The sequence below is a fragment of the Salvia splendens genome, chromosome 20, assembly GCF_004379255.2.
Source record: "Salvia splendens isolate huo1 chromosome 20, SspV2, whole genome shotgun sequence".
NCBI lineage: Eukaryota > Viridiplantae > Streptophyta > Magnoliopsida > Lamiales > Lamiaceae > Salvia > Salvia splendens.
Window position 1 is genome coordinate 25,473,295 of NC_056051.1, and position 23,249 is coordinate 25,496,543.

The window sequence follows — 23,249 nt, forward strand, 5'->3', positions numbered from 1 at the left end:
TAGTTTTTCCAAAGATAAATGTAGGACGGCTACATCATATGTCTATTTTTGTAAAAAAAAACAACATTACATTTGACTAAAAGTTGTCCATGATAATACAATCAGTAATAAAAAAACAAAAGCATAATTAAAAGCTTGAAATATGAGAGTTGCGAGTTAAAATACGTGCTAAATATTGTTCGTTCGACGAATCCAAGCAACTACCACGTCAAGTCTTAGTGGTAGTAATTGTCGACATTCTAAGATGACGGCTATGAATTTGAACCAATCGAGTCACGTGTTCATGATGTCTATATTGTAGAAAAAATAAAATAAATATAGACTTCTACATCTTATATATGTACTACTATATTTTTGCAGAAAAACATGAGAAGAGAATAAAGTAAGAGCGAGTAACGCAAGTGAGAATAAATATGTTGACTTTTACTAAAAATGAAAAAGACTAACTACCATGGAATGGAATGTACAAAATTACTATTATATAACAGAAGCATTATGATTCTGTATACTAGAATGGGAGTGGAAGGGGAAGTGTGGACCATTACTTCATTCATATTATGCTAATTGTTTTTTATTAAAACTTATATAAAGTGGTCTGATTCTTTGGTACTCATAATTCGTTGGAAGTAAATCTTGCAGGTGTCCGGATGTGCACCAAACATGTTACACCTAAGTTTCAGGAAATTAATACTGTCATAAATAGTTAGGGGCACATTTCGTACTAATTTAATGTCAAGAACTTTGGAGACAATCCAGGAATATAGTATTTTCGTGTTATATGTCATATTTTTGTAATATTAGAAATTAATGTGCGTCGCATATATAAATATACACTATAACATTATGTTTTAATATTGGATAGTTTGTGTGTGTGTGTTTTTTTTAAAAGGAGTATCAACGATGGTTCCCCATCTACCCCGAAGTGACTCGGACCCCCGGCCTAACGGTCGGAGGTGAAGCGTCTTACCACCGAGCTGCGCTTCGTTGTCTTGGAGGGGACCAACGGGTCCACCTACCTTCCCCTAGGCACAGGCAGTGGCGGATCTAGGGGGGCAGGAGGGGGCGGTCGCCCCCTCCGTGCGACTATTTTTCCCTTATCGGGATGTAATTTTACCATGTCCGCCCCCTCCGTTTGCCTCCGGCGTCGCCCCGAATAACAAAAAAAATAGCCATGTCCGCACTAAACCAAGCTAATACTATATATTCCGCCCCCTCCATTTCCGGATCCTGGATCCGCCACTGGGCACAGGTCCAGACCAGTTAACCTATCTTCCCAAGCATGGGCCTGACCAGTTAACCTATCTCCCCAGCTCTTGGGTCCAGGCCAGTGAACTCATCACCCCAGGGAAATTAATCCCCAAGATGGGCCTCCCAGGAGTCGAACTCGTGATCTCTAGGATGGTGCGGTATCCTTGCCTCTCTACCACTTGGGCTAAGGGGTGTGTGTTCTCAATGGTAAGATGTGATTGTCGGTGGCGGAGACAATGTTTTTAATTTATTGTTCAAGTCAATAATAGTTATTGGATAAAGGATGTATTATTTTGTTATGTCAGCTTTTTCGGAAGCATCAGAAGCAATTGAAATAATTAGTGGCAAAAGATGTTAGATATGCAATCAGTGATTTGGAAGCCAAAATACTTTAACCTAAGTTTATATTCTAGGAGTATAATTTTTTTACTAAAATCAATACTGTTATGAGTGATATACAAATTTAAAAAAAAAAAAAGTCATGGATTTTGACTCCCACGTCATATACAATTTCATTGAAACACAAATAAGAAAATGTCAAAATTATACTAATATGCTTCAGGATTGACCGAAATCTAACCAAATTTTATAATTTTTATGACATTTTTTTACTTTATTAAGACTAATTTTTTTTATCGACGGAGATAGTAGTATATCAATATAAATTATACTATGTACTATACGGTTAAGATACCTATTTGGTAATGGTATTTAGGTGGAGAAATTGACAACTTTGCCACTTTTGATATGAAATCTAAATGCACATTGTAAATGCCAATTGCAAAGTCGTTAGCAACCAACCCAGAAATTTCTTTGGCCTAACCTCTATCGTTTTCTTTTGTCCAATTCTAGCGTTCTGCTCCACACAAATGTTTCGACTGGCATTGGCTCTCGAGTGAGACCGGTCTCTTCAGCTCGATCGCTGCGTTGCCTGTCCAATTTTTTTTCGTAATGACGAGGCTTCACCTAAGTTTTCATATAATTAAAAGTTATCGTTTTCGTTTTGATAGGTAGTAGTCATCACCTCTTTTAAATACGGGATACTTGCACCGCTCCTTTCTGGTGACTCAAGTGTTGTAACTTTTGGACTTCTAGGTTTACCCTATGGAAATGGCCTCGAAACATACGATATTTGCGAGTAGGGGCGCCACTTTAGGGGGTAAATTTGAACATGATTAATTAGTGTAATAAGATAACACTTAATAAGAGACACACTAACTAACTTTAATATCTTAATTAAATACCATAATTTTTTTTTATTTCAAATAGAAATGGTGTAAATAGTTTGGACCGTTCGAAGATAAAATATGCAAGTAGTATGAGACAGAGGGAGTACTAATAATTAAACTTTAGTGAGAATTTGTATACATATTCTCAAAACTACAAAATAAAATAATGTACTATATGATGGTGTCCGGTTTCCTAGATAAAATAATATCAAGATTAATTTATGATGAGTCGTGAGATTATTTTAGAATAGGGAGTTAGCTATGACTAATTATTCCATGATTATCCATCTAGATTGAGTTGCGGGATTGAATCTCATGAACCAAACACTATACATATTTAATCCGGATACAATTTTACAAACTGAACACCCCCTATATGTTCAAACGTATAATAACTCATTAGAAAAAAAGGAAACTCAGAGTTAAGAAAGATTGTCATTTTCATTTTATTAATTGTCATTACTATGAAAATGAAATGGTAGCGGAAACCTAACATGGATATACTCTAATCGAATTGACCAGTCAAAATAGATTATGATTTAAGGTGCAACGTTATTGATAAATGACTAAATGCATTATGAATTTATAATTTTCTATAATACAAAAGAAGAGAATATTATTAAAGTATTTCCATAAGTATATAAATATACTAAATCAAGAATTTGTCCATTACTTACAAATGGGCCTTGCTAACTTTAGATGGGTCGAGTTCTAAGAAAATAACGTGTGATATGTACAAATCAATTGCTTGACCACTATGAGGCCACAATATTTTAATAATAATATTTCAAAAAAACACAAAAAAAAAACTACTTTTTTCCTTCGTTTAAATATTTGAAACTAAATACTTAATTCAATTTCAAATGTTACAACAGTCGTTAACTGAAATCCATCAAACAACCCCAAATTAGATACTCATGAAAAACACAATATTTTTATACTTAAAAAAATTGAAATATAGATTGCTGAAATTCTACAAACCACCTCTAATGTTAGTATATAAGCAAGTATTTAAATGAGATTAATGAGCATTAAGAAGTTATATATGACACCTTTTTGTTGTAGAGTTATCACATATCTCAAGTATATAAGCACCTCTAATGTTAGTATATAAGCAAGTATTTAAATGAGATTAATGAGCATTAAGAAGTTATATATGACACCTTTTTGTTGTAGAGTTATCACATATCTCAAGTATATAAGCACCTCTAATGTTAGTATATAAGCAAGTATTTAAATGAGATTAATGAGCATTAAGAAGTTATATATGACACCTTTTTGTTGTAGAGTTATCACATATCTCAAATTTCTAGTGTTTTAGTTGTCTTTCAAAATGTGACAATGCTTTTGTTGCAACCAAATGAACACATTGAATGCAGATTACATGCTAGTTCGATTTTCCGATTATCTTGTTTTGATCGAAAACACGTTCATACAAGAAGTTCGAAAGCAATAAACACGTTGATATAACTCGTTATCCAAATATCCGGTTGAGAGTCGCTGCTAAACGAACTCCGCCTTGAGCTAGCCTCATGTTCACCACCGGATAACGCGATAGGAAGTAGTCATCTGCATAAATCATAGATCATCATATAAAAAAAGAATTAGTCGAAAGGAAAAACTCGAAAAATGCACCTTGAAGAACAGAGCCGTTGCTAACGCCTTTGTAAGCCCAGTCGCACGCTGCTTTGATCCCTTCGGATGAATATCTGCAGCCGGCATACATGTCATTTGAAACCTATGTTATGGTGATTTTTTTTTTCGTTGTATGAACTTACGCGTCTGGACAGGCCGTCTTGGTGCAGGCCTCCCACGCCTTTGCTTGGCTCGCCCACACGGTCTGTTTTAGAATGAAGAAGGTTCTAGTAGTTTGAAAAGGAATGGTGAGGTAATAATTGATATGGATTGTGTATATACCGTTATGTTCGTTTGGAGTGTGTTAATGAGTTCTTCTACGTTGGAATCGAAGAACCTTTCTTCTGCTGTTTCGATAATGTTGTCGTCCCACACCTGTGGATATGGATCGAACATAGATTCTTCGAAAAAATATGATTTTTAGGAAGAAATTGAATTGACTTACATGATGAAGAACTGTTTTTCTAGTGTACCAATGCACATCAATTGTGTTTCCTCCTCTGTCTGAAGTGAATCCCACGTGTAGAGGCTGCACGATAAAAGAGTTATCTGACCTAAAATGTGTGTTCGGATTACATTTTGTCGAATCAAAAATAGGATTGTTGTAACCTGATGGATGTCTCCAATGAAATGTGCTAAGAAGAGAAGTGCTTCAGTGAGATTATCTGGTGTTCAAATCAATCCATGTAAGTTCATATTAAAAAATTAGAAAAAAAAATTTGAATATTAAAGATTGAAGGATGGTACATTGAGAATTGGCATTGTTGTATGTGATGAGCTGATTAGTGTAATTGTAGATAGCTCCAGCTACACATCTGTCTTTTATCCCATCTTCATCTTTGCAATCCCCTGTATTTGCATAAGTGAAAATGTTGCTGATTTTATTTTTAGTGCTGACATGGCTTGATGACTTACTTAAATTGCATTATCGGATGTCAGGCAGCGGAACAATGTCATATTATACTCCCTTCATATTAAAAAAACAGAAACATTTGAAACGGCATGAGTTTTAATGCACAATTGGTAAAGTAACTGAGAAAAATTATCTGGTAAAGTAAGAGAGAGGAAGAGAAAAAGTAGTGGAAGTAGAGTTAATGGATTGTGGGGTCCATTAACTAAATTAATTATTTCTCATTTTATCCCTTTTGTTTGTTCCGTTTTAATATATCATGACGTTGTTTCACTGCCCAAAACGTGAAATTATTTTAGTTGACATCCGATATCGCCAAGTAAACCAGCCATCATTACAAAAACATAACAAGACAATATTATATTGACTTGTAAAACCAGAATAAATCAATAGTTTGATATTTTAAAGATAGTATGCACAATTGAAAGGCAAATCACTCTTTAAATATTTGATTAGTGTATAGTTGAAGAATTGATCTCACTAGTGTATTGATAGGAGCAGAGTTGATCCGGAGTGTCGATGTAGTGAAGGGCCGACGACCAGTGGTAACGGAACTTAACACGGTCGGCCCACGAGCACAAGCTACCAAGATCATTATCCGCGTACGCAGGCAGGAGTTGGGACACAGCCTCTGCGGCCGCCTTGCTCAACCTCGGCTGCAACATTGAACAAAGTCTCACATCGAATTCACAATAAAAATTTGGTAAATATAATTCTAAAAAATATGAAAGTGTTGAAATTAACCTGAGCAATTCTACAAGTGATGAGATGGCCATGAATTCCCCAGCCATGGGCTGTGGAAGTACAACATATCAAAGCTGCAAATGCTAGGATGTGGATTTGGTACAACTCCATTTTTTGGTTTCTTTGTAATTTCATCAAAATCTTATTTATAAATTGTTGAGCCGTGTGAACTGTGTGAAATGATTGAACAAAATTAAGGTGTGAAATGTTGGAAAAGATTTGTTGCGGAAATCGGTTTTTTCGATGTTTAATGACACGAAATGACAGCCTTGTTATTAATGAAAGCTGATGACTTTTTTTTTTATAACGTAACGGTACGCTGTGGTTTCAAAATTACAAACGGCTTCATTGAAAAGGGTTGTAATTGAAGTCATTTTTATCTTCTTGCAAGAAAAAAAAATTATTACTTTGATGAAGTCTTTTATATTATTTTTAAGGTAAAGAGTGTTTCTTGTCTTTTATTTTTGTTCCTTATCTCAAAATATGTTTCTAATTTTTGTTAAGTACTCCCTCTGTCCCTTCAATTTTGTCACACTTTAATTGGGGTACGAGTTTTAAGAAATATAATGTAAAAGTGAGTTGAAAAAATTAATAGAGAGAGAATTCTACTTTTATATCCCTCTGTCCCAGCCTAAGTGAGACGTTTTCCTTTTCGATACGTCCAAACCTAAGTGAGACGTTTTTTTGGCAACAATCAACTCACTCACCTCTCCTACTTTATTCTCTCTTTCTCTTTCTTACTTTATCATCTCTCTTGCTTTATTCTCACTTTCTTTTTCTTATTTTATCTTCTCTTACTTTTTTTCCTATTTATCTTTCTTACTTTACTTCATCTCTTACTTTACTATTAATAATTTAATTCACTAAAAACCACTACCTAAATTCTTGTGCCAAAATAGAAACGTATCGCTTAGGCCGGGACGGAGAGAGTTAAAATGAGTTAATGGAATATAAGGTCCACTACCAAATATGATAAACAAAAATTAAATGTGACAAATTTTATAGGATAAGCGGAAATGGAAAAATGTGACAATTTTATTGACGGGGAGTATTTTATGATATCCCTATAAGTTGTAACTCCTAAAAATCGGTGACAGAGTAGATAACTCAAGAAGGAATGGAAGGAGTTAGAATTACATTTCTATTATCTGTAAATAAGAAACAATTAGCATCAGTGGTCTAGTGGTAGAATAGTATCCTGCCATGATATAGACCAAACCTGGGTTCGATTCCCGGTGCATTTTTTTTATGGTATCAAATTTTTTTTATGGTGAATTGGATCAAATTTTATGGTTTTTCCAATAATTTTATGGTGCATTTTTTTTATGGTATTGTGATGAAATCTCAAAATTTTAAGGAATTGGATCAAATTTTATGGTTTTTCCAATAATTTTCCTAAGATTAAATGGTAGTTAAAAAGAGGATTAGTCTTGAGGTGGATCATGACATTGGTAACCAAACTCCAAACCACTATCTACTTGCTTTTACATGATAATTGTGCTTTCTTACTATGATCCAATAACTTATCCAATTTTATAAACAAACATAAACTCCTATATATATCCAAGTTCCAAATGTATTGTCAATAACATTGAGTTTATCAAGATGCCAGAATATTGTGTAACTGGAGGAACAGGTCTTATTGCAGCTTATTTGATCAAATCTCTGCTTGAAAAGGGTCACACTGTAAGAACTACTGCTAGAGATCCAGGTACAATTTGTGATTCTTTGTTTTATTTTTATATAAACATGGGAATTAATTCTTACATTGTTACATTATTTTCTTACATCAGAAAACACAGACAAAGTAGGCTATCTCCTGCAGCTGAATGGAGCAAAGGAAAGACTCAAGATTATGAGAGCTGATTTGGTGGAAGAGGGCAGCTTCGACGCCGCCGTGGAGGGCGCAGACGGCGTCTTCCACGTGGCGTCTCCGGTGCTCGTGGCGAATGATGACAACGTAAAGGCAAGTCCATGCTTTTATAAGATACTCCCTCCGTCCACAAAAAATAGAGCAATTTGTGTATGGCACGGGTTTTAATGTAAAATTTGTAAAGTAAGAGAGAAGAGAAAAAAGTAAGAGATAAGGAGAAAAAGTAAGTGAGAAATAGTGTTAGTGGAATGATATGTAGGATTATTATTTGTTGAAAACTTTCCACAAATGATTGTGCTCTATTTTTTGTGGACGACCAAAAATGGTAATTGTGCTCTATTTTTTATGGACGGAGGTAGTATATAATATGGGCAAATTTCAAAAAAACATAAACTTTTTGGTCCAATTCTGATACGTATCACAACATTAAAAATCAATAGGGAAAACAAGGAGCTTGGAATTTTTTCATAATTACCCCATGACACAAAATCCTGTCATCATATATGTTACATGTTGTTGATGTTTTACAATAGAGTGACGTCATTTTTGGTGTGAAAAGTTGACATTTTTTAAAGATCGTAGTAACATCAACATATGATTTTTCGGCTTTCATATCAGATATAATTTCACCAAAAAATTTTGTTGATAGTTGTGAATAAATTTAAACTTTGTGATTTGGCTGCTAGAATATTGTTGAAATTGTAAACGAACTAGAATTTAACCAAATTTTATGATTTGTTCTGGCAATCTTCCCTAGTAGAACCCAAATATAATTTCGGTCCAGAGTCTTTGTCCTAGCGATAAGGAGCTTAGATATTATTGTATGAGGTGCCGAGTTCAACCCATAATTTCTCTGAAAAAATGCTAGTACTATAATAACCACTATAATCAATATTCTACATGCAATAACTTCATCAAAAATGTTTATGATAGTAAAAAACACATTTGTAGAACCTGGAATTCGAAAATATATTTCTTCACAAGCTGGAATTCGAAAATATATTTCTTCACATTTGAACGTTGAAACTACCAAATTTTTTTTACTTTTTCTTGAAAATAAACACATATTTACTAATTTTGATTTTGCAGGAAAAAATTGATCGATCCATGCATAAACGGAACCCTAAACGTGCTAAAATCTTGCAAGAAATCTATGAGTGTGAAGAGGGTTGTCTTAACCTCATCTTGCTCTTCGACCCGATACAGATTTGACGCCGAAGAAGCGTCCCCCCTCAATGAATCTCATTGGAGCGATCCTGAATATTGCAATGCAAGAGATACAACGTACTAGTAATTAAATTGTCTTAATTGTCTTAATATTGCAATGCAAGAGAGTTTGGGTCATTTTGTGTCGTTGTTTAGTTGAACTTCTCAGGTGGTTTGAGCTTTTTTTTGTTTTTTTTTTTTCTTAAAATGAGAACGCGAGAATGATTTGATTACACCTATAAATTACTTGTGTTGAATAGGTTTCGATAGGTGTGAGAGGAGAATATCCCAACACAAGAATAGGTTTTGTTCACATATATGATGTTGTGAATGCACACATTTTAGCCATGGCAGACTTCTATGTTCAAGCTCAGTGGCACATTGGTCAGAAATCATTCAAGCGAAATACCCTAATTACCCTTATGAAGATAAGTATGTGTGACAAGCAATATCGTATCGAATTTAGAGATAACCTAGTTAATAGAATGAAGCATTTCGAGAATATATCTGATTCTATCTCCATTCCTCCCAAAGAATCGATCTTTTCTTTCAGTGATTGAATCAACGATAGTACTCTTATTGTTTTGTTTTTTTTCAGGTGTAGCACTCAAAAAGGGGGTGATATGCCACATAGTATGGATAGTAGCAAGATTATTGAGATGGGGCTTCCTCCCATGAAATCTCTTGACCAAATGTTTGATGATTTTTTTACAAGTTTTCAAGAAAAAGGATTTCTTTGAGACAAAAAAACGAACTACTTAAAATCCGTCTTATTTTATAGTAGGTTATTTCAAGATTGCTTGTAGGAAAATGAGATATGGAACTCTTCCATGATGTTTAAAAACTCAATTTGGGATTAATCGAGCTTTTTTCCCTATTATGTTAACAAAGTGATAATAAATGGGCCCAATTAAAATTCAGGCCTTTTGAGCCACTATAAAAAATATTTAGAACAAATACATTTTTTGCACGTTACAATTTTAGCCCAAACTCTTTAAATATGATTTAATCATGTTAAATAGAGGAGAACTTGCACTTTACAAATCGTTTAGTTTTTTTTTTCGAATTAAGCATTACAATGGCCCACAAAACACAATGCTAAGTTTATAATTGAAGAAGTTGGTCAACAAGAAATTAAAAAGAAATGATTCTTCTACTTTACTCAAGACAAGAAAGTAAAAATATAGTAGGTGTATAATATAATTAGGAGCTCAACAAATCTAACTCAAGCAAACAAACCTATGAAATAAGATGCTCGACAATTTGATTTTGCCTTCGATATACAAGTCAAGGAATTTAGAAAACATGGTTTTGTCATATATTTATATAGGTAATAGGTGTATAAAATAATCAAAGTGCTAAAAGAGAATGTGAACCTATTTTCCCAAGATTATAGTCAACAATTGCATGTATGCTTTAGAAAAATATGCAACCAAATAAAATCACAATAAATGTAAAGGAGGAAATAAAAATAATGAGCTATTTTGAAATTATCGGGTGGGAAGTGTCACATTCCATTACAATAATTCACTTTTATAATTTTCTCCCCAAACCCTACGCTATGTCTTCATTGCATGTGTTTATTCTCAACATTTAATCGCAATTATAACTTTCACAATAAGAGAGAGTAACTTTAACATGGACACAATAAAATATTACATACACCTCATTTTATTAATATACTACTAAAATCTAATACTTCAGCATGCACATAATAGTTTGACTTTTTTTGCCGATTTTGGAAATTCTGCTATTTATTTGTTGTTTTGCATTTTTTTCTTGAACTTTTGCTTATTATATTTAATATTTTGAACATTTTGTCATTATATACAAAAGTAAGAACTCTATTTTAAATGAGTGGACAGGTGAGAGTATTGAATTGTATAGATTCTATTAATAAAATTAAAAATGGGAAATTTTTCGTTGACCAAATAAACATAAATTTGTATTGCTCCAACTAAGAAGCAACTAACTTACACATTAAACCAATGTCAAAAATTTCCACCAACCACCCCATTCATAGATAGAAGTGGACACTATAATTTAATCCACGAAAAAATGGTACAAGCCAGAAAGAAATGACCTGGATGTAATGAAAATTATAGTACAAGCCAAAATGAATTGAATTGGCTTTAACAAAAAAATTAATTCAAATTGGGTTGTAGTATGTCATTCATATATGTATGCTAAATATACTAAGTTTTAATGTTTATATGTTCAAATAACGCTACGAATGTATCAATACGACGAAACATACGAGAATAATATTTTCCTCAGGAATCCAAAAGCAATTAAAATTGGCTTTGTATATATAATTCTCACTATATTTCATATTTGTATTATAAAGCTTAATTGGTGTTGTGAAATTGAAAAAGCCTACACAATCAACACTAAAATGGCCCACGCACACACTCACTCTCGCTTAGCAAACAAATAAAATAATTGTACCTAAATAAATAATTATAGGCCGTCAACCCAATAATAATTTAGAACACTGAAATCATTTCCAGCACCTCCTATTATAATTGTCATTCCAAACAAATTATGTGGAATTTTATTTAAAAAATCTAGTCATAGAATTATCAAAAATAAAAATTTGACAGTCCCTGGCATAAAAAGACATTTTACATTTCCAAAGTTCATAAACTTCCAAAATTAGTTCTACATACCAATTTTAATATTATAAATTATCGAACTATTAGTTTGTTTTAATTTTGTAGCCAATCAAGATTTCAGCGCTAACATAGCTTGATATCTTTATTGAGTAATTATCATACCTCAATCAAAAACCATATCTCATTTTACGCAGCAAAACAATATTGTATTATACTATATTATAATAAGTCAAGTTAGCATTAAAATCTTAATTGGTTGCTAAATCAGAATAATTAATAATTCAGCTATTTAGAGGCAAAATTTTAAAGATGATAGTACTAAATAATTTGGTGATTAAAGCTATAAGCAGCAAGAGTACAAAAGGGAGATGTGGTGGGATATAAGCAATGGAATCATAGCATTAGGAAAATGTAACTTTCAAACTCAATATATGTATCAGTGAAACAGAGACACATGGTTCGAATCCGTGGTGCAATTTGGACTTTATAAATAAATCTAATCACTTTGAAAACGACTTTTGATAATACCAAATCTTATAAAATCATAAAGCAGAGAGCGGCAAGTAAATAACATCATTCTCTCTAAAATGTAACTTAATTGGTAAGACGATAAATAAGAGTATAACTGGTAATACAACTTAAAATTAAATGAAAAACTATTATTGATCGAATCCGATGAATCACAACTTCATTTGTAACACAGGACTCGAAACTAAATGAGAAACTATTATTGATCGACAAATCGAAACCCCTTCGAACGGCTCGAAAAGCACAAGAAAACCCGAAGGAAACTCCGAACTCGATAGCACAAAAAACTCCCATCAAAACTCATAAAAACATCCCTAAAGGCTAAAACTAAAATTTTCCAGTTCTAGAAACATCATTTTCTCAAAAAGCCCAAAACATAGACATAAATATTAAAAGTAACACTAAACAAAATTCCTAGTAACTGCAAAACTTAATAGACTCATAAGCAAGCTATATTGAAAGAAGGCGTTGCTCCATTGATCCCATTCATAGCACCCGGTGCCACCGGCGCCGCCTCGTCCATCCACGCCATCGCTCCACCCTCGAAATCGAAATCAAAGTCGAAATCCGGCAACGCGCTGCCCTGTTCTCCGTCGTCAAACCCGAAAATCGGGAAATCGTCCAAGTCGTCATCGGCGAAATCATCGAAACACGGCACGAAACCGTCGACGAGGGCTTCGAGCTCCACATCGAGATCAATCTGAGCCAATCCCATCAATCCATCATCCATCACATTATTGGCCGAATCCATCGCTGCCGGCGCGGATGAACTCGTCTGCGACGCAATGCCGACCGATTCTGCCGCTACCATCACGGACGAACTCGTCTGCGACGCAATGCCGCCACCGCCACTCGAAAATTCATCTGAGGCGTAGACAGGGTTGTCCCTCCAGACCTTTTTCTCGACGCGCTCGAGAACGACGACCGAGCCGTTCTCGGAGGACGAGAAAGTCGAGGCCTCGAATTCGAGACGCTTCGTCTCGTAAGCCCGGGACGCCTCCTCGGCCGAGCCGAATGTCCCTAGCCAGACGCGTTTGTTCTGGATCGGGTCGCGGATTTCCGCAGCCCATTTCCCCCATTTCCGGCGCCGCACGCCTCTGTATTTCCCGGCAGCCGGATTCTTCTCCACCGCCGCGGAAAACGACCTCTTCTTCTTGAAAAATCCACTCTCAGAGCTCTCCGATTCCAAATCCTTCGGATTCACCAAAGGAAAGTGGACTTCATGAACCACACGCTTCACTCTCCTCTCTCCGTCTCTCTCATCGTCGGAGGAGTCCGTCGCATCCGGGTCATCGCAAACGAATCGGATCTTTCTCATAGCTGGCTTAACGGGTTCGGGTCGGACCTTGACCAAAACGGGTTTCCGAAGCTCCGCCTTCATTTCCTCTCTCTCTCTCTTCAAGACAAATCAAAAACCCCTAAAAATCTTCACTTATTCTACCAATTCTACCAATCTAACAAAATTCCTAAGTTGAGATTCGAATCAATCGATTTATCAGCCGATTTATGTGAAAACCCCCAAAACACACAACTCCAGTACAAGTCCTGCAACACAAAATTGACAAAACATAAACCCCCAAATTAAAATCAAAATTGAATTAGGGTTTACGAAATTAAACATGAAATTGGGGAAAAAGTTGTTCCAATTTGAATGAATCTCACCGTTTGGGCCTCAAACGCATCGAAACAGTGGGGGAGAAAGAGAGGTCGCTCTGCTGAATCGAGCAGCAGAGGGCTTTGCGCATGAAACGAACAGAAATCGAAGGAATTGACGAGAAACAGAGCTTGAGAACAGCCCCAGACACAGCAACCAAATCAAAACTAGCCGACATAAAAATCTCTTGCCCGAGCCGCCGTATCTCAAAAGCTCTCGCCTTTTTCTGCTCAACGCTTCACCCAAAACGAGAGGGAAATAAATTGGTTTTGCTATAAATAGAGACTGAGGAAATGGGATTGAGAATCAACGGCTCAGATCACTCGAGCGGTGTAGAAAGTGATAAAGATTGAATTTTTACAGTATTTAGTGCAGTGTTTAGAGAGAAACCACTCAGTGAGGAAAACAGTGTGTGTGAATTAAATATAGCGGAAAGTTGCATTTATTTTTAGTAGTGTATTTTTTTTATTTAGCATTTAGTATTATTATTATTATTAAAATTGCTTTTATTTCAATGAAACAATTTGACTGACCTGACGCATAACGCAAATCTCAAGATAAATTGGAAAGAAACAAGTAGTAATATGAAAACAAGGAGGGAAATGACGTGTGTTTTACATCGAAAATCTAAAGCATATTGAAATAAAGTAAATGAATATACGTATTTCTGCCTACCTCTTTTGTTTTATTTATTGTATTTTCAAATAGAGATGCTGAATGGTCATATTATGGTCGGTCATAAAAAGTTAATTTAATTCATTTATATATAAAAAAATTAGAATTATTGATATAACCTTATATGTGTGTGAATAAACTTGTGAGTTGATACTTATCTTTGAATTTCATTATGTAAAACACATTAATATCACGAATTACTGTATACGTTGAGCAACAATCAAGAAATGACAGTAGTAATAAGTTGAGCAAAAACTACAAAAGAGCAACAGTAACATGTTGAGCAACAAATAATGAAAATGATACTCCCTCCGTCCCGGGCTACTTGCACTTATTTCCTTTGTGGGCGTCCCAAGTTACTTGCACTCTTTCCATTTTAGTAAAAATTTTCACCTACAGCCGTAATTTTTGACTTTTCTATACACTCATTCCTTAATCTCCGTGCCGAAAAGGAAAGGGGCGAGTAGCCCGGGACGGAGGGAGTATAAAAGTAAAATCAAGTAGTATTAAACCAAAATTTTTTTAAAAAATAGTTTTTTTGCTATTTAATCCATTTATGGCTAGCCATAATATGGCCATATAACTTTATTCAATCAGAGGGAAAAAATGGAGTGGGGATTTTGAGTGTATGTATAGGTGTACATAGAGATTGGTGTATATACGTGATGAGGTGGCATGTTGTTGAGAGATTCTTATTTATATCAGATTTTAATTATGTTTCAACTATTAATATCGTAATATAAAACCATCATAGGCAATCCACTTTTCTAATTTGATGAATTTCTACTGAAAAAAAGATAATTATAGTAGTGGCAAAGATGATTTGATTCAATTGATATTGACCAATTTTATCCCCTTATTCGGCCTATTATTTCTCAAGGTATCAGTAAAATAATATGGTAACAAATAAATCTCAATAATAGCAAATCATTAAAAATATTAACATTATATTTTCCGCGATATGGTTCATTATTGCAAGTTGCAACAAAATCTAGAGACTTTTAGGTATTATTTTTTTGAATAAATGTTTTGTCAAAAAATAGTGTATGGATACAGAAAAATAGATTATGCAGTGATAATGGATTCGACAATATATTTATTAAATATAATTGTAGAATTTTGGGAAATTAGATCCAAATTCCAAATGCACTATAGTTTAATTTGACCACTAAGTGTTAAATTCAATTAATTATACTCAAAGGTTGGTTCACCAATCTTATTCAGAGTTGTCTCTTGTAGTATTTCATTATTTTGGTTAAATCCCATTCTTTGCTAGGGACGAAGTATATAGACCAAATATACTGATTGATTAATTAATTAATTATTATATTCCACGTCACTAGGTATCTTAATAAATTAATTATTTTCATCTGAAGTTTTGTATTTTTTGTTCGTCAAAGGTCATTGACTCATTGTTTTATAACAAAACTTTATTTTATTTAATAGATATTGGGTGTCTTAGATCTCAGTATGCTGTCAATCTAGGAAATTATTATGAAATGAGCCATGTTTCCTGCAAAATAAATAATACTAATTGAGACAAGATCTATACCATTTGATATATTTATGCACACGTATACTTCTATAACAAGTTAGCAATGTGTATGTGTGTGTGTAATTCCACTAATTTAAATATCAACATTATTTTCATTGAATATTTCATCTATTTGAAAATTATAAGATCAATATTATAATTCACGTTATTCAGCGTCGCTCAATCATGATGCATACGATTCATTTTATGAGGAATGAATAAAAATGATAAAATAAAATCTTTATTCCCACAGAAGGAATTTATTAATAAGATTGACAAGACATGTAACAAAATAAATAACTTTAATAATCAACTAACTAGTAAAGATAAAACATAAAGAGTCCATGTTCTAAACATTTAGTGGATTCCATTCAAATTCAATTTCAAAGATACACCAAGTAAAAGGACACCCTCATGAATTCTATCATAATATAATCTTATAAATATAAAATAAATAACACTGCCACGTAGGCATCACGTGACCATGCTCTCTTGTAGTGAGTATACCAAACTTATTTAATTAAAAAAATTGTGAAAGGAGCATGGCCCCTGTTCTTCTTCGACACCATGATATTTTTATAATCACGTGATAGTACATCTATAAATGCAATTAATTAAGGTAAGTGCAGTAGGTCACGTGACAGTGCGACTGTACGTGCATACATACGTGTCTAATTAAATTATGCGTTATAGATTTGATATTTGAGTATTTGACAATGTACGATTTCTCATTTATAAGTCTCTCAATTGGATCAGTTACTAATATTTGTAAACATCGTAAATTATAACTTCAATTTTGGATTTTTTTTAATGAACTCTATATTTTAATAAAATCCTATATAAACTTTTAATTTGTTAAGATTTCACTCAAGTTCAAATTTTGCCGAGAGTTTGATGGACTATAAAATTTGAGACTCAGACGAAAAGAGATTTGCTTGTTTGTGTGTCTATGTATTGCTGCCTCTCCCAATGGTTTATGCCTAATTTTCTAAATTCAAGTTATTTTATTCATTCGTTAGTAATTTTGAAATAAATATTCTACTTAAGCATTAATTAATCAAATAATTTTACATTTTCTCTATGTCTAGCTACAATTTAGTTGGTGAAGTTTAAACAGAGCCCAATGAAAATTTCGTATACATTATTAATTCCCTCTAAAAATTTATATATTTCTAGTGGTAATATTTTTGGGACATGACTGCACCTTTTACTAGGATGTTTGTACATTGATTAAAATCAACGGTTCGAGCAAATGCTAATTATTAGCAATGATGAGAATTTAAGGTTACAATAAAGTTCACATCTTGCAGTTAAATATTGCGATGGCTTTTCAGTTTATTTTATGGAACAAATTATTACGATTTTTTTTAATAATGTGTCATATATCAAGCTGGCATTGCTTTTGAATTAAGCATTTTATTATTTTATTGTTTCATTCGTCCCATAAAAATATACGTAGATATTTGGGACGACATGAATTCTAATGTATAGTAAATTAGAAGAGATATAAAAATAAAAAGTAATTGGAGTATTGTTAAGTGAGAACAAGTTCACCTTGTTAGAGAAAAAAAATTAAAAAAATAGAAATGAACTATTTTTGTGATAGTGAAGAAAATAGAAAGAGTCGCTATTGTTATGGGAGGGAGAAAGAAATACTATTGGTTTAAGTTACATATGTTACTTTAGCAACTCAATATTAACAATTTTCATTCTTTTAATTTTAATTTTACTACTATATGCGCATAGTATAAATTATAGGCTAGGCCCCAACTAAAGCCTTTTCAAAATAGAAACATTATTTAAAGTTAAAAACCTATAATAGTGAGATGCATCGGATACCCAAAGGTCTCAATAATTTTAAAAAGGTAAGAAATATGAATTCATTTATTTTTATTCTTTCTTTATACAGAAACAAAAAAATCTAGAAATAACAGAAGCTGATCAGGTTAAGTGAATCTGAAACAATGAAATATGGGCTTGTAATTTTCATTCTTTCTCTATGCCTAAAATGGCCCACTTAATAAAATTACGTAATTATTAAATAAATAGATTTGTTTATTTAATTTCTCATGGGATAGTTAGATGCTAACTTTGTCAGTAGGCCCATTCTACAGATTCGATGATCTATAAATAGTAGAACGAAGATTAGTTACTCTGATTTATTTTAATTTTATTTCGATTTCACTATATTGTGGTTTGTGGATGTGTAGATAACTAGACTTTAATGAGGTGAAGAAAAATTCACATATAGAAGATGGGCCTATTTATTATGAGCGAGGTCATCAAAATTTATTTCTGCATTAATTTATTCGGCTCTGTTTTTTAAATGGAGTAGGGTACAGTGATATGATGCTAAAAAAAAGGCAAATAACATTTATTTTGGTGCTACCGAGGATAAAATATAAGCAAAAGGGTTGAGATAAAGTTATTTGAATTAGGTAATAATTTCTATCGTAATTATCTATTTTTACGTAATTCAAATAAATTTAATTCTTTTTCCTAAGATTTAATATTCATAAATGGTCTTTCAATTATATTAGTTCAAGGTATCCTTTTTCCTTTTCATGTATCTTGGTCGACGTGTAATTCCAAACGTGTGAGGAAGTAATTCTTTAATATTCTTGCACAAAAAAAGGAAGTATATCATTCTTTTTTATATTTTTTAGCAAGGTTATGCTTGGAGTAAATAATAAATGATTCTTTTCTTGTTTGAGTATGGCCAATTTATGTACCAATACCAAGATTTAATATATCGAATTTTGGGATGGTATATAACAATACAATTATACCAGTATATAATATTTATATTAAATATATTTAATCTATAATACACTCCTAGTGTTTTAATAAATCTATAAAAATATTTTCGATATTCATAGTATACTTTTTTTTACGATATATATTGATTTTGGTATATGCGTGGTATACTGTAAATCACGATATATACCAAAATTTCAGTATGTCATAATAGATGAAATTCATATCATTACCTTATCATAATATTTCAGTAAGACATCATATCATAGCGAAAATTACAGTACACTATAAATTCGATATATTAGACAATTTTTGGGTTCGATAAGTCTGATATATGTCCATTTTGTTATTTTCCTCGCCCTTATTTGATACTTTAACTTGCATGGTTTATATATTTTTTATATAATTTGATAACACAAATTATTAACTAATCATATGTTACTATATTGCTTAATCCAAACGGCTCCTTAGTCCTTATGTGTACAGTTATGCTTTGAGAAGCTCTACAAGAAGATCGAGTTCCAGACTTGGTTAATATTCCGGTTCATCTTCACAATCCTGGAACTGTTTCTCTTACACCAGATGCCTAGACAAGTCGTCAATTCTCTTACTTTTCAACACAATTTCTTAATCTCCGTGTCCAAAAGTTTTGACTCAACTTAATTGGAACGGATGTAATAACTTGTTTCTGATTTGACACTTTTCTTCAAGTTGAGTAACAACATCTTCCATACTCAACTTGCTAGCCAAAGTACTTGAGCTTGACCGATTTGGTTAATACATCTGCAATGATAAGAGTTTATGGTTACAATAAATTTTACAGTTAAAAATTGCGGTGGCTTTTCAGTATTTCTTATGGAACATGTTATGACGAAAAAAATTATAATTTGTCATATATCAATTCAAGCTGGCATTACTTTGGAATTAAACGTTTTAATATTTAATTAAATGTTGTTAATTAGCAACTCAATTTTGAAATAATTAAACGTATAGGCTAGGCCCCAATTAAAGCTAAATCAGCCATATGAATCATTTCAAAATGATTATTTTTTCCACTTCTAGTTTTGTTCCTGTTCAAACAGATATATTGTCATTTAAATGTAGTGTTTTCGAAAGAAAAAGGGCACACCAAAAAAATATGAAGGGTAAAATAAGATTAGGCAATTATATATTGCCAAAAATATTTTTCCAAAATTGAACGATGGAAACTTATTATTATTCAAATAAAGTAGCAAACTTAGAATAGTGAGAAGCATCGGATACCCAAAGATTTCAAAAATTTTATATAAAAGGTAAGGAATATGAATTCATTTATTTTTCTTCTTTCTTCTTACAGAATAAAAAATTCAAGAAATAGCAGAAGCTGATCAGTGTTAAGTGAATCTGAGACACTGAAATATGGGTTGTAATTTTCGTTCTTTCTCTTTGCCTAAAATGGCCCACATAATACAATTCCTTAATAATTAAATAAATAGATTTGGTTATTTAATTTCTTACGGGATTGCTCTTCTATCAAGATCAGTAGGTCTTTTTACACGTAATTCTAAATTAATAGAAATTACTCCATATTTTACGAAAAAGATTGAGAAGTTGAGAAAATTAATAATTCATGATACCATTGAAAAAGATACTTTGGAATTGGAAATAATTGTAAGACGATATTTCTTGTATATTTGACATAAATATAACATGTAAATAAATAGAAAAATAATGTACTAAATCAGATTGCATTGTGATGGATCCGCGAATTTCTGATGTTAGTAAATGCTGGTAGAGAATAAAGACTACGACACAATGAATTTACGTGGTTCGATTTACTGAAGTAAATCTACGTCCACGGGAAGAAGGGAGGGCAAGATTGTATTGCTTGATCTGGGATTACAGCTTACAACACAGACTTGCTATATGCTATTTTATCTCTAGAGAGCTTAACCTTTTTCTATCTGATCTAAGTTCTATTTATACATTGAACTAGGATCGTGGTTTGCAGCCCCACTAACAAGATCGTGGGTGAGCAATAACTGCTCAATAACTGCTTCGTACCACTAAATAGATCGTGGGTATAGTGGAGGTCGTGGAGGCCTTTCATGAGTCCACTAACTCCTAGTTCGGTCGAATGCTGAGACCGAACTGCTGGACTTTACCGATCAGCTCTTGCCGATCTGAGAGGAGAGCTTGACTGGTCGGCTTTTACCGAGCTGTAAGCTGAGTCCGAACTCTTTGGTCGTGCCGAACTCTTTGGTGCCGAACAGATACTCTTTCTTGGGCTCTGGGCTGATGGGCCGTCACTGTTATTGGGCTGGCCATTAGGGTTTAGTTCGTACCCCATCACTACCCCCCCCGAAAAGCGAAGTGAATCACTTCGGCGAGGTGAGTCACTTCGGCATTCTGGATAACGGTAAGGGGGAGGCTGACGTCAGGGGACGTGCCTTGCATTAAATGCGACAGTAAAATCCGGCCGTTGAATCCTGAAAAGGTGGGATTCGAAACGGTGCGACGATTTTGAAATCTTCGCCGAATCTGATAAATACCTCATTTCTTCATCATTGAAGCACTTTTGCGACTGCTTCTTCTGCACTCTCTCTTTTTTGCGAAAATTCTCTCTCCGCTTTCAAGAATTTTTTCAGACTTTCACCTTCAAAAAGTAAGAAAATGTCTTCTTCTTCTTCTTCTTCGGAGTCGGGTAGCGGTAGGAGAGGCGGTAAGGGGTCTTCTGGCCGGAAAGAGTCCGGGGAGAAGACCGTAGAGTATTTCCATAGTATTTTGAGTAAGGATACTGTGATATCCCTACCCGAAAAATACTTTTTTCCTGGGGGGAAGGTGGTGGTACCTGACGGTGATCATAGGGCTGACTCCCCGCCGGAGGGTTACGCCACCGTGTACGAGGCCTGCTTAGAATGCGGGCTTCGTTTCCCCCTCCCTTCTGCCTTTATAGATTTACTAGATTTTTTTCAGCTTCCTTTAGGCCAGGTGACTCCGAACTCTTGGAGGCACTTGTCGGCCTTCGCTGCCGAACTCCGTAGGTTAGGAAGGGATTTGTCTTTGAAGGCGATCCTTAAATTCTTTCAATTTAAGAGGAAGGGGTCTTGGTTCTACTTGATCCCTGTACAGCCCTTTAGGGCCTTTTGTAAAACGAAGTGGCCGAAGTGGCAAAACCGCTTCTTCTACTATGATAGGACCGCGGCTCCTAGTTTTCCCTGGAGAGGGCCGAAGTCCGTTATCCGTCATCCTCGGCCTGAACCGTTGGACGAGCTCGATGGCGAGCTCAACAAGATTCCCATAGTTAGGAAACAATACACGGAGTCTGAGCTCGTCAAGGGCGACGTCGTGTTCGACATCTCGTCTTCGGACGAAGAGGCCGAGGGTGAGGATTTCTCTTTATCTTTATGCTCTACTGCTTTAACGAAGAAAACTAACCTTGCTTTCTTGCTTTTTGGCAGTGTACATGTTGAATAAGGCTATCCGAAAGTCCTCCGAGCTTGTGGAGCCGGAGAGGCAGAGAGCCCCTCGCTCGGCGTCTGAAGCCGAGAAGAATCCGAAGAGGCAAAAGACCTCTTCTTCGGATCCGAAAGAGCCGGAGCCGTCTTCGGCTAAAGGGAAGGGGAAATTTCATGAGTCCCCAAGAGTGCCGGGGAAAGACCTGGTCATCTCCGAGGTGGTTGCAGACATCCCGGAACACGTCCCTGAGCCTTTTCAATGGCCGACGAATTTTGTGGAGGTAAGCTTTCTGACTTGGCTTCTTTTCCACATTTTTTGATGGCCATTCTGTTGAGTTTTTTCCTTGTTCATCTTCAGAGAGCCAAGCTCGTCTCTGTGGAGCTCTCCAAAGCATCCCACGACTACGAGGAGATGCAGAAGAAGTTGCATCTTGCTCGTAGTCTGGCCGAACAGGCTGAGGCCAAATTTGAGAGGGCCCGAGCTGCTAGGATCTCGGCTCAGGATGAAGCCCGGTCAGCCAAAAACCAGCTCATCATCCTGCAAGAGCAGACGAAGCACCGGGAGGCTCAGAAGGAGGCTGCCGCCGTGGCTGCCCAGGGGGAGGCTCTCCGTGTTTACACGGAGAAACTCTTTTTGAGCAGCCAGTTCTCGGCCTTTGTCGGTAGTCTGGTAAGGCTAATTACCGATAAGGGCGAGCAGGGGGCCGACGTCGTGCTGCCTCTGTACAGCCGAGAGATAGCAGCTCGGCTTCAGAATCTGCCGCTCCTTGAGGAGCTCGCTTCATCCTCGGTCCTGCTTTCTGCAGACCGAGTCCGGAGTTGTCGAGCTGATCGGGACGAGAACCTGGAGGCTATCTTTGCCTCCGTGGGACCCGTTTCACCCGCTTCGACTTACAACGGAGAGGGTGAGGCCGAGCCGCTGGAGCGGGAGGCCGAAGTCGAGCGGGCCGGGCATCCGGAGAAGGAAGCCGATCAGGAGGCGGAGGCGAGGCCGGCAGGATGCGAGGCCGAGGCTGAGGTAGCTCAGGAGAAAGAAGCTGAACCAGACCAAGGAGCCGGAGACGAAGCTGGCGGAGTATGATTTCGTCTCCCTTCTCTTAGTCTAGTTTCTTCCTTGTAAAATGGCCTTGAAGCCCTCCTAGTGTAAAAAATTTTCCTTGTGAATGAAAAATTCTCTACACTTGTCTTCGTATAGCTTTTCGTA

The 23,249-nt window shown here is 35.0% G+C and overlaps 2 protein-coding genes and 1 pseudogene across 3 annotated transcripts; 1 reads left to right on the plus strand and 2 right to left on the minus strand.

The window, feature by feature from the left end:
* Positions 1–3,798: 3,798 nt before the first annotated feature.
* LOC121781147 (endonuclease 2-like) lies at positions 3,799–5,986 on the minus strand. Of its 2 annotated transcripts, none has more exons than XM_042178846.1 (9): positions 5,767–5,986; positions 5,504–5,678; positions 4,860–4,961; positions 4,722–4,747; positions 4,558–4,641; positions 4,395–4,487; positions 4,256–4,317; positions 4,113–4,186; positions 3,799–4,046 (listed from the first exon to the last, which is right to left on the minus strand). In XM_042178846.1, exons 1-9 carry the CDS (start codon positions 5,899–5,901, stop codon positions 3,952–3,954), a joined length of 846 nt encoding a protein of 281 aa, XP_042034780.1. In that variant the 5' UTR covers positions 5,902–5,986; the 3' UTR covers positions 3,799–3,951. The 2 variants fall into 2 exon arrangements, with proteins under 2 accessions (XP_042034780.1, XP_042034779.1); XM_042178845.1 differs by having other exon boundaries at positions 4,722–4,777.
* A 1,375-nt stretch (positions 5,987–7,361) lies between these two features.
* Positions 7,362–9,689, plus strand: LOC121781091 (annotated as a pseudogene).
* Positions 9,690–12,098: 2,409 nt separating this feature from the next.
* On the minus strand, positions 12,099–14,010 carry LOC121782653 (ethylene-responsive transcription factor ERF118-like). Its single transcript, XM_042180598.1, has 2 exons — positions 13,651–14,010; positions 12,099–13,533 (listed from the first exon to the last, which is right to left on the minus strand). Exon 2 carries the CDS (start codon positions 13,367–13,369, stop codon positions 12,428–12,430), a length of 942 nt encoding a protein of 313 aa, XP_042036532.1. The 5' UTR covers positions 13,370–13,533; positions 13,651–14,010; the 3' UTR covers positions 12,099–12,427.
* Between the last annotated feature and the right edge of the window lie 9,239 nt (positions 14,011–23,249).